Source organism: Xiphophorus hellerii, chromosome 7 (genome assembly GCF_003331165.1).
Source record: "Xiphophorus hellerii strain 12219 chromosome 7, Xiphophorus_hellerii-4.1, whole genome shotgun sequence".
Lineage (NCBI taxonomy): Eukaryota > Metazoa > Chordata > Actinopteri > Cyprinodontiformes > Poeciliidae > Xiphophorus > Xiphophorus hellerii.
This window is the reverse complement of record NC_045678.1, coordinates 10630025-10642028: the sequence shown is the minus strand read 5'-3', so window position 1 is coordinate 10642028 and position 12004 is coordinate 10630025. Positions and strand designations below refer to the sequence as shown.

General features: G+C 37.5%; 1 protein-coding gene across 1 annotated transcript; it reads right to left on the bottom strand.

The window, feature by feature from the left end:
* Positions 1-5791: 5791 nt before the first annotated feature.
* On the bottom strand, positions 5792-11087 carry gpr183a (G protein-coupled receptor 183a). Its single transcript, XM_032568312.1, has 2 exons — positions 10497-11087; positions 5792-8866 (listed from the first exon to the last, which is right to left on the bottom strand). The coding sequence occupies exon 2, from the start codon at positions 8841-8843 to the stop codon at positions 7683-7685; it is 1161 nt and encodes a 386-aa protein (XP_032424203.1). The 5' UTR covers positions 8844-8866; positions 10497-11087; the 3' UTR covers positions 5792-7682.
* Positions 11088-12004: the final 917 nt, after the last annotated feature.

The window sequence follows — 12004 nt, the reverse complement described above, 5'->3', positions numbered from 1 at the left end:
TTGATTAGACGCCAGTCTGCATTGTCCAGCAGTGCACAGAGATTCTTTGGAGCAGAACTTAACATTTATAGAACCTGGTTTTTATTTTTAAAGCACTGGTGGGAAAAAAAATAGATTTACATTGCCTCCCTGGTATTTGAACCAACATGTTGTTGATGAAAGGGTTTGTTCATTAATAATCAGAATAACAATCTTGTGTGGGTTGGGGAAATTTTTCATTTCACTCCCACAGTGACTATTGGTAAAAAAAAAAATAAAAATGTACTGAGAAATAATTCTTTATGTTTGTTCTAGATTTTATCTCAGAGTTTTTGGCCAATTGATAAGTCATATATTAACTCTTCATTAAAAACCAGAACATGCTTTTTTTAATTATAAATCTAAGTTTTCTCTTTAATAACTGAACTCACTGGTGTAGTTCAGTATTTCTGAGGTAAATAGCTCAGACCTCATTAGGAGTCACATTCTGGTATAAGTTTAAAGAAACTATACGCATTTTCATAGATTTTAATTTCTCTGAACTTTTTCTCTTTAACTTAGCTGCAGAAGTTGCGATGCAGTACTGATGAAACCGTGTTGACAGCAGATAGAAAACATTACCAGACCTTAAATTTTGTTTTCATCATGGAACTACCAAACGAGGTAGGTTACATATTTTTCCTCTAAGGTCGGGAGAGCTTTACAAAAGTAATATTAAAATTAAATATAAACAGAAAATAAAAACATGTGCTTCATCTTAATTGTTGTATTTGTAATTGAAGATACAAACCAACTGAGCCATTGTAAAGCAATTTTTAATTAATTGTTGGCCGACTAGTTGCTGTTAATCAAGCAATTCAAAAATGATGAGGCATGAAAACATTTCAAAGGGGGCCGAAAATAAAAATTTCTCGAGGCCCCGTTTAACCTTGAGCCACCTCTGCCGAGAGCCCAAATATTTCCGCATCGGAAAACGGAAAGCAGCTGTCGTACCATTTAAATCCTGGGATATTTTGATACATCTTTATAGTTTCAGGCTGTTCCTTTAAAACAAGCGGGTTCACCGAATCCCCAAAGACGGCAAAGCGATAGAGAGAAGGCGATAAAGCAGATGGCAATTATATGTGTGAAATGCAGTGTTTACTGCAAACAAAGCAGCTAGACTATCAGCAAGGGACACGTTTGAATGAAAGCAAACAGAAAAAAAAAAAAAAAACAAGAATAAAAGCAAGCTTACAAAGAGGTTAAGATATTAAACACGCAACAATACGTTGCTGTGAACCACACTTGATCACCATTAATCACATTTGGAGATAATAACTGGTTCAGTTGGCCCAGTAAAGGAACAGTGTCATAAAAATTGATTGTGTAACCATGTTAAAATACTGGGAGTTAGATAAAATGGAAGACAAGTTGAGAGTCAGAGGGGGTTTATTGTGCTTATAATGACACCTGGATTCTGTATTTTATAAAAGTAATAAAAAAAAAATCTGAATCAATGTTCTTAAGAGCTTAATTATGGTTTTAATAGCTGCCGCTAGGATCTAAACAATAGGCAGCAATATGTTTAATCAAATATAAACATGCTTTATTATTTTTCCCATTTTATTCCCATGTTTTTTTCTTATTTTCTGTAAGACCACCCCGTTTTCCTCTTCAAGTCTGGAAAATAAACATATTTTTGATTGGTGTTGTTTCAAAGTCCACATGTTGGGGTTATGTTCGTTACAAAAAATGTTCTTGGAAATACAGTAATGATAAAAATGAAAGTACACCACCTTTCACGCCAAGGCTTTTAGATCGCAACATGATCTGTTCTTTATCAGTTTCAAACATTATTTCAGTTTGACTTCACATAAACAAATACATTAGAAAACAAATGTTAGATTTTAGAAAGAATTGAAAGAAAGTTAATAATAGAAATTAATCTGTTATGAAAAGAAATACTTTTAAAAGGGGCTCAGGAACATTTTATCCCCCTCAAACAGCCTTCTGTCTATGTTGTTTACATTGGATAAAATCTTAACATTCAGATAAAAGTGTCTTTTAATGCTCACCGTCTTTTCTTAATAAAATACTTTTGAAGAAAAGGCTTTAATAAACAACAAAACAATAAGCAGGAAGCCATTCTGTAACAAAAAATGCTTCTTGAACTTTAAGACAGTAGATTGCCGCCTTATGCCAGATTAATACCTACTCCTTCTAGTGTTTCCTCTGTGATACTATCTTTGCGCTCATTTTCCCATGAAAATAAAGTGAACAAAACAGAGAATAAAAATAATTCTTGGAACTGATCATTTGATTTGAGCACCTATGTTTAGAGGAAAGAAAATAAATTTCCCCCCTTGATACCTGTGGTGACGTTTTAACTTCTCTCTTTGGTGCAGCTCAAGCCACAAACTGATACAATCTCAGGTTTGTTTTTTTTTTTCTGTGAAACAAGTGAACTCTTGCAAATACACAGTAGTAAATGTCACTCGCCAGATGTCAGTGCTGATATGAGAACTACTCATCTGACGTGGCAGTGCGCTCCAGCTCTGTGTATTCACCCTGTGGGAGTTTATTTATGATATTTTGGGCTATGAAAACAATGTCTGAACTTTTACACACTTTGTGGCAAACTTTGATGTATCTTGTCGGGATTGCGTGTGACACAAGGTACAGAATAAATGTTCATGTTTTTCTAAATTGTTTTTTATAAACCAACATCTGAAAAGTGTGCTGTGTATTCATCTCTCTGTATTCTGACACCCCTAAATAAAAAAACTGCTCAACTAATTGACTCTAGAAGGCACCTAATTAGTAAATGGAGTTCATCTGTGTTCAATTTAGTCTCAGTATTAATCCTGTTGTTCTGTGAAGGGCTCAGAGGCTTAATATGTCATGACTTATGAGTTTGTAGTATCAGACAACAGGAGTTTTGGACAAGCACTGAACCAAAATTGTTATCTCGTAACACTGATTTTTGCTGTTATAAATATTTAATTAACAGTAAGTTACTGTGCTATAAAGTTTAAAGTTCGGTTTTGTGTAAAAGTGCCATCTGGTGAGCATATTTGGAGATTATCTGAAAACTGTCTGAGATTATAGAAGAAAGTGGATGTGAAGCCGTCACTTTGGTTTCATTCTCTTTTTGACTAAAAGATGTAGGGGTGTTTGATATTTGCTCAAAGAGAAAAGCACAGTTCGGAGTTCACCAGACTTTATGAGGTAAGCATTCCTTCAATTCATTAAGGACAGACGCACAAGAACGTGCTATGGAACAGAAACACTGCAATTAAAAATCAAGCCAATCAACGTCAAGCAAAAGAACCTGGGTTTCTTTTAACAATAAAGTGACTTGAACTTCAAGCAGCCACGGCAAGCAAGGTGATGAAGGGTTGTATAAAAAATCTGACACAAACTTACAGGGGAGGCATGAGACGAGGAGGGCAAGATAAAACAGGATAAAACTGATGAAACCGGCAATGAGCAATGAAAACCCACAGAGCATAAACGCAGAGGAGCGGCGAAGAGTGACACTGAAACCAAGTGGAAAGGTGATCAGGGGAAAGGTGAACAGTTACGGAAGAGTACTTGAGCAAGACCTTTGATGATGATAATCAGAAAACAGACACAAGCAAATACCAAAATCCAACAAAAACCCCCCATGGGACACATGTTAACATTAGAGAACACAAGGACCGTAAACCGTTACGGCAAGGTTAGCTCTAAAAGTGTAGAGGTGTTAAAAACAACATCCCAAGGTTCGAACATTTCTTTGAACACTGTCGAGTGTATTGTTGAAAAATGGAACGGGTATGTCGCAAAAAAGATGCTATCAAAACACAAACTTCCACTTAAACTGAAAGGCTGCAAAAGAAGAACAATAATCAGAGAACTAGCTTGACTAACCAAATATGTAGTAAGAAAAAAACACACAAAAAGCAAATGCTTCACATTATCCTAAACACTCTATCCTCTTGGTGAAACATGGTGATGGCAAGAACAACCTGTGACGACGCTTTAGCAGAAGGAGTGAAGCTGGTCAGCGCTAATACGAAGATGGATCTGAGCACAGGGCAGGCAAAACAATTGTCCCAGTCAAAGTCTGAATGCATCTGAGAATATAAAGAGCAAGGAACTTAGGCAAAACCATAATCATGTATGAAACTGGGTGAGACGTGTAATACCGCAAATGATGTGCAGCTGGATGTGCAGCAAAGGCTGGTTTCTACAACCACCAAAAAGTGTCAATTCAGATATTTTAAACTTGCATTCTCAACCAAACTTCGGACTTTTATTAATGTAAAAAAAAAAAATCTGAAAAGCATGAATTGTTTACCTTCTGAATGGTCAATATGTGCTGGTCTATCACAAGAAATGTCAATTCTAATGTAATCTGATGCAGATTACATTAGACATGAAAGTCTGTGGTTATAGCAAAATGTGAAAAAGCTCAAAGGGCAACAAAACAAGTAACTTTTGCCTGTGTTATAAAGGTTATTACTAAAAGCTTCTGTGTAAATATAGTGTGACATTTAATTATGTTTTATGTACTTTTTGGGTAAATGGTTTAACATAATGTTGAAATATAACATATCAGAATCAGGCTTTATTTTCCAAGTACTTTCATCGTTCACACATAAAACCTAACACGCTCTCGCGCACACACCCCGACGCCCACGCCCACGCCCTTACATACCTGAAGTAATTATTTAAAGTCAAATGGTTCCCCTTGTAATATCAGGATCTCAGTTCGGCATGATTTGTTGCATGCAATACATTGATATAAGAGAAAACTTCTTTGTTCCCGACAAAAAAATGAGGAAGTGACAATTTGTTAATTTTTTTCACACCTCTCATATTGCAGCAGGCCAAAAAGGAAATAACTAGATACCGGGCATTCTATGGTCTAGGACATTTTAGTCTGCAGGTTTTGCTGAAGCTTTTCATTGGCTAACATTGATTTGTGATTATTTTTAACTTTGCTTTTTCTTTGCACCATTTCTCTGGTCTAGCGTTTGCTTCAGCTTTGATTGAAACTTTAGAGGTGTGAATTGGTGAGCTATGGTCCTTAGCTTTCCATGTTTTGACTATAATTTTATTTTGAGGTTTGCATTTTTTATTATTATTATTTTAGACAATTGCATAGCCACGGCTGGTCCCTCTCCACACAAAAATCATTTGTTTCGCAGTTTTCTAAGACACTTAGACTTAATTTACTTCTACATTGGTACCAGTTAGCATTTAGCCACCATCAAAACCACAGAAAACTGGCGTGTTGCATAAAGACCGACTTCTATGTAAAAGCACCAAGAAATTTATCAGACCTTGAATCAGAAATATATCACCCACAGTTAAAAGACAGATAAAAATAGATGTGTTTTTATATTTGAGTGCAGGTGAGGGTGACGGTGACGGTATGACACATGCGGCTGTCATGATACTGGTGTTCGCACGTTGGTACAGATTTCATATCTGGCCTTTTTGAAACCACAAACATATGCTTCTTTCGCTTCAAACAAACTATTAAGTCACGGCAACGCACTCTGACTGTTCTGCAATAACCAGAGATGCAAATAACTGGAAAAAAGTAACAGAATCAAATTATTTGCTATAATACGTCTCAAACACTGAGCTCTGACAACAGAACCATGAGGTACACCAAAGATAAAAATGGAGCCAGATTTCAACATCCAGTTTTTTTTTGTGTGTGTGTGTGTGTGTTTTTTTTTTGTGCAGCTTAGCAGTGACACACATAAAGAGCAGGTATTAATCCTTTAATTTACTTTTCTGTTACCGTTGCTAAAAAGGGGAAACAGGCATTTGAACTTTAAGATAACTTCCCTTTATTTCAGTAAATATCAAATATAACACTAATATTATAACATTAATCCTTTAATTTACTTTTCTGTTACCATTGCTAAAAAGGGAAAACAAGCATTCGCACTTTAGGACAACTTCCCTTTATTGCAGTAAATATCAAATATAACACTAACATATCTTGGAAATATTATCTATACAGATTACTACACACAGCATTTTTATTTATGTACAAAAAAAAATAAAACGGATAAAACAGAACATTTAACTTAAATAACAAATATCTCTTTCTTGGTTTTTCAGGTGTTCCAACAGGTGTTCCTGTTGGCTCCTCTGTAACATGTTCAGAGGAATGAACACGTTACACTCCTCTGTGAAATCATTCTGTTTTATTAATCCAACCCATCAAAATGTTACAAAGTCTGAAAAAACCCCCAAAATGCTTGAAGGAATGACATGTTGCTGCTCAGAGGCACCATCTCAGAATCTGTCGGAGGAATCCTTATCAGTTCATGATTCGGGTAAGAACAAGTCATAATCGGAGACATTTACGGTGATGACTGTGAGGGTTATGCATAAAAAAGAAATTTAAAAATAATATTTTGTTCGAATAAAATGTAAAAGCTGTCCAAAAGTGGCCTGGTGAACTAAGCTCTATGCACCTGTTGATTAGTGGCCATCGGGAACAGAAAGAAGAAAAACACTGTTTGAACGCATCAGTCACAAAAATCATAATTACAATTTTTTTCCCCTCAATACTTCATATTTTTATGCATTGCCCTGTATACCCTTCATTTTCCTCTCAAGGCAGAGTAAGCTATATGAGGCAGAGACAACAGCAATATAAATAATTATTCAAAACTTATAAGGCCTTGTTCTGTTCTCTATATGAATGTAGGGTTAGTCCTAAGGGAAAAAAAGCGATCTGGTGACTATGGAGATCGCTGGATTATAGTGAACACATTTTAAAATCATCTCAAAGTTCAAGAAACTTTGAGGTGATCAGAGCTTTGTGATATGGATCAAGCACCATGGGTACACGTTGGTCGTAGAGGAATGGACAACCAATACTTGGGTGCACTGTAGCATTTAAGCAATGATCATAATACAAATACATTTGTTGATCCGTGGTGTCATGATTTTATTGGCAAAAATCTACCTCTCAGCATCCAAAATCTCAATATTGGCTAAGTGTTTTGAATTGTGGCTTTACCTTCCTGTTCTTAGTTGCGAGGAGTGGCACCCGGTGGGGTTTTCCATAGCATGTTGGCATTCAGAACAAATTTCCACTCTGAGCTGCTGTTGCTCTCCTGATATCTTAAACCAGTCTGCCATTTTCCTCTGACATCAACACCCCACTTCCACCCACTAAACAGTCTCTCACTGGTTGTTTTCTGTTTTTTTTGGATTAATTTCTGTGAACCACAGACAGAGCACTGTGAGTGAAAATCCCATTAGATCAGTAGTTCCTGAAAATACCCAGATGAGCCAGTCTCACACCAAAGCCATGCCACTTTCAAAGTAACTTAAATACAGTTTTCCTTCCTGTTCTGCTGCTTGGTTTGAATGTTTTCACTGCATTTACATATGCAATTGTCCTCAGTTGCTGATTGGTTTGTTCACTATTTGTCAAATTAATCCCTAATTTCATAGGAAAACACAGTATAGATAGAGTATATTTCATACTCACTCCACACTAATTAGTTTTTATTCAAGGGAGGTGGGGGAGCGACCTCCTTTCTTTACATGGATGTAAAAATATTTATGCTGGTTTAAGTAATGAGTAATATCTTCCATTCTGTTTTAAATTAACACACAGTAATTGCCCTTGAAAAATGTACAAAAGAATGTGCCTCACATTGGTTCGGAAGCCTCCTGTTGTCCTTCAGTGATATATTTTAGGTACTGTTCATGTGGAAAGAGATTCTGTAGGTCCTGTCATTTTGCCTCGGTTCCCTACTTTGGTCATGCTCATGCGATTTCCTTTCCATGAGCCTCTCGCTGTTGTGTTGTATCTTGTGCCCGTCGATGAAGTCCTTTGAGGAACCTTCGGGCGACGTCCTGGCTGCACTGGAAAAGGAAATGCTGACCTGCCTCTTCAGCAGCTTCAGAAGTTTTCTTTTGTATCCCCTGCAGGCGAAAAAGTAAATGAATGGATCCAAGCAGGAGTTTAAGTTCATCAGACAGACCGTGATGTGCAGCGACACTTGAAAGGCCGTGAGGTCCGCACAGTCGGGGTTGGATACCAGCTTGCGGATCATGTACTGAAAGATGTCAATGTGGTAGGGGCTGTAGCAGATAACGAACACCACAGACACGCAGCAGATCACGCCGATGGCCTTGCGACTGCGGCCGTATTTTTCTGTCAGGTGGTTGTTCTTGGCTGAGAGATGCAGCTTGGAGCTTAAGAAGGAGTAGCAGACCAGTATGGTGACCACAGGGATGATATAGCCCAAAAAGACTGCGCCAATCAGGATGGTTGAAATGTTATCCACCTTTTCAAAGTTGGGGTATTCCATACAGGTGGTGAAGTTTTGAGGCTCCCTATTTGTCATGTCCATTCCTAGTAGGGGGACGGTCTGCGCCAGAACCAACATCCACACGCCAAGACAGATGTAACGGACGTTACTGACTTTCCTGAATTTAGCGAAGCGAAGAGGCAAGACCACGGCGATGAAGCGGTCCACACTGAGGCAAGTCATGAAATTGACCCCTGCGTAGGTGTTGATGTAGAACAGAAAGCCTGATATCTTACAGAGCGCCTCACCTAGAGACCAGTGGAAACCCTGGGCATAGTACATGATCCTCAGAGGCAAAGAGAGAGTGAAGAGGATGTCAGAGATGACTAGGTTGAGCGAGTACAATGTGGTGGAGTTTATTTTCTTCAGGTTTATCCGGATAACATGGAGGGCAAGGGCGTTACCAAGCAACCCAACAGTGAAAACAACACAGTAGAAAATAGGTATGAGGACCCGGGCATATTTCCTGTGGTCATACAGGGTGTCACATGTGCTGTTGGTTACGACGGCCATGCTTGCAGGTGCAGACGCAGAACCCATCTGCAAGCTACAGGAACCGATTACTGCAAAAAGGAAGCAAAGAATTTGTCAAAGTCAAATTTTTAAGAAGTCAGAATAAGTTTTGTTTTGTATGCTTTATTACCTTCATGCTACAGGAAACCAAATCAGAGAGCATTACTGAGCATAGAGGAAAGAATGAATCTCATGCCCTGTTAAGACCTCCATTAGAATACATGCAAATTTACAAATTTAACACCTTTGTTCTCAGAAAGGAAGTCAAGAAGCCACAGGTTTTTTCTTTGTTTTTTCATTTTTCCTTTACTGACAACTGGAAAATGACATTTTCTACGAATGTACACATGACACTTGCTGCTGTCATGTGTGCCAATTTCCTTTTCTAAAACTAAAAGCAACACAATGAGACTTATTTTGGTAACAAGGGAATGATTTTCATTAACCCTTAGACATAAATTAGGATTTTGATTTAAATTGTACCCAACGAGTTACACTAAATGAAACAGATAAAGCAGTAGTTTAAAACTACTAAACTTAATGTATGGCAACCAACATGATAAAAAAAAACACATTTTGGTGGAAATTCAGAGTAGTTTTATTAGAAAATTGTGCCATCTTGTGGCTCTTTTTGAACAAAGCAATCCTAAATAATTTTTTTTTTACCGTTTTACCAAGAAGAGCCATTAAACATTTACAAATTGAAGATAAAGCTACATTTTAAAAAACGAAAAAAAAAAAAATTAAGTGAGTTAAAAATCTTGTCATAATTGTTTAAAGCTCAGAGGTGCATTTCATTTCATTTTACAGAAGATAAGCACAGCTTTGCTCGTTCTGAATTGTACAGAAATGGAAGGAAGAGGTTTTCTTCATATATAATAAATATATTATCTGATATATTATCTGATATTATCTGATATAAATGAGCAATAATAAATTATTGCTCATTTATTAGCAATAAATGAGACTAAAACAGCGAGTTTCAGGCTGGATCTGATCACAGCCTTTCACACATTATTTATTAACATGACTGACTTACACAGCTAGTCCTTGTTGTTGATGTTTTTTTTATTTTTTATTTTTTTTAAAAACAGCAAACAGTGGCTCAAAGGAAGTAAAAACGAAAAATACTGTTACAGTGATTCCGCATGCAGCTGCCACATTGTTACCCCCCCCCCGGCAAAACAACGAGGTGTTAAGTGATACAGCCTTGGGCGTGAGGAAGTTAACTTCCCCGCGGCGTGGTGGCACATAATTTGGTCGTTGGAAAGTTGCATTGTTTGGACCAGAATAACAATCAGCTCCAGGATATTCGCTTTTGCTTCATAGTTTGGTGAAGAAACACGCTTCCTGCACCATAAATAGCAGCAAAACGCAGTGGCATTGTTCCTCGGGTGATGAATAATGTGCCCGATTTAGCACTTTGAAAGGTGCGGTTCAAAGAGTAGCAAATTCTCTTTGTATGAAATGAGAAGCTAATAATAAAAATAATAATTAGAAAATATACACCCTACAAAGAGGTTAAAAAAATCAGATTAATTATGTTTCATTTAGGTGTCTCATAAGGAGCTAATTGGAAATGAAATGCAAGAAGTCCGCCACACTGATATTTGATGAGTAGAAGGGCACTTTCACCACATGGTAACCATAAGAACCATAGAGTTTGGAAACGAGGCTTACCTCACAGATGGAAACTCCTGCTGTCCAGAAGCACTGAAATCACATGGAGCCACTGGATGTTTGTCCGAAGTTGATCAGCTTCAATTAGTTGCCCAACAGCGCAGCAGATCTCACTCGCTGGCGTGGAAACAGCCTGACATTCAGAAATCAAGATTGATATCTGCTGCCAGTAACCATAGTGACAAAATATCCTGCAGTAGATCTCTGTCCGTATGTCTGTCTGTCGACCTCTCTCTCTATCTCTCTATCTCTCTCTCGCTCTCCACCTCTTTCACTTTTGCGAGGTTTTTGAATGATGCTGCCTCCCCTCGCTTATAGATAAAAACCCGAAGGATTTTTATCTATAAAAATCCTTCGGATGAATAAAAAGCCCGATGACGCTCAACTCGTCTACGTGGTTTCAAGAAGTTGTCAGCCATCGATCCACGTCTGGAGAAGAGACAGTCTGGGTATCGTAGTGTGGCGTGCCATGTGTTCACTAAGAGGAGGATGTGGCTTCAGTCAGGATGCTGACTCTGTCCGAATTAGTTGTTTTTCTTTTAATGTAATGTCTGGCTTCTTTTAGAACAGTTTGTTCTTTTAAGTCGATATACCTACTGATTTCACAACATTATTTTACAACTTTAACACAGCCCTCTGTGGCAACATGCTAACTTGAAATGCAGTGTCCCTCTAGATTATACACGTGAGAAAATAGGGAAGTCCCCGTTACTTACTTCAGAAGCAGACTATCTTTGTTTTGAGCTGAGCTGGATAATCAAAGACAAATCAGCTTTAGTCTGAATTGCTATGAAATAATTAAATCCCTTTCTATATGTCACGGCTCAGTCAATTTTTGAATGAACATATATGACATTCTTGGCAAAATAAACTTGAAACATACTTAACCCTCTGTTCTGGTACACTCTAATAAATTATCCTGTAAATTTAGAGTAAAGTACTGGCAGCCACAGAGAGCATTTTACTCTAAATTCACATGATTTGTACTGCAACTTATTCTGACAGTAGATTCCTGTGGAAGTGAACACAGTACAGATATTTAGCTGCCGATAATCTACTGTAAATGTACATGTTCATCGAGTGGAGATGACAAATGAACTAATTACAAGTAACTGACTGCAGCTGAGACGAATGAGGAGATGACTAGCAGCTGGGGGGAAAGGGAATAAAAGGCAAACTGAATGGGAGGACAAAAACAAAGATGGGACCGGAAGGAAACCTGAACAATATCAGATGTAAGCACCAAATCTAAAATGATAAATCTGACTCTTAAAATAAGAGACGACCAAATTTACATTAGGAATAAACTGTCACGGGAGGATAAATGTTAAATTCAATAGAACAAATCCAAAACTGAAATGAGAAAAAACTGAACTAACAGAGGGAATAAACTCGGATCATAATAAGGAATCCATACAAGGAGCTAACAGAAGCTAAGTCCAAAATGATAAGGGATCATTACAGCGGTGGTAGCGCTAGCATCTGTTAGCTGTAGGTTAAGTGGGATG

Bases quoted from the DNA above. Each gene is read 5' to 3' on its own strand.
- gpr183a (XM_032568312.1), bottom strand. From the start codon at position 8,843: ATGGGTTCTGCGTCTGCACCTGCAAGCATGGCCGTCGTAACCAACAGC.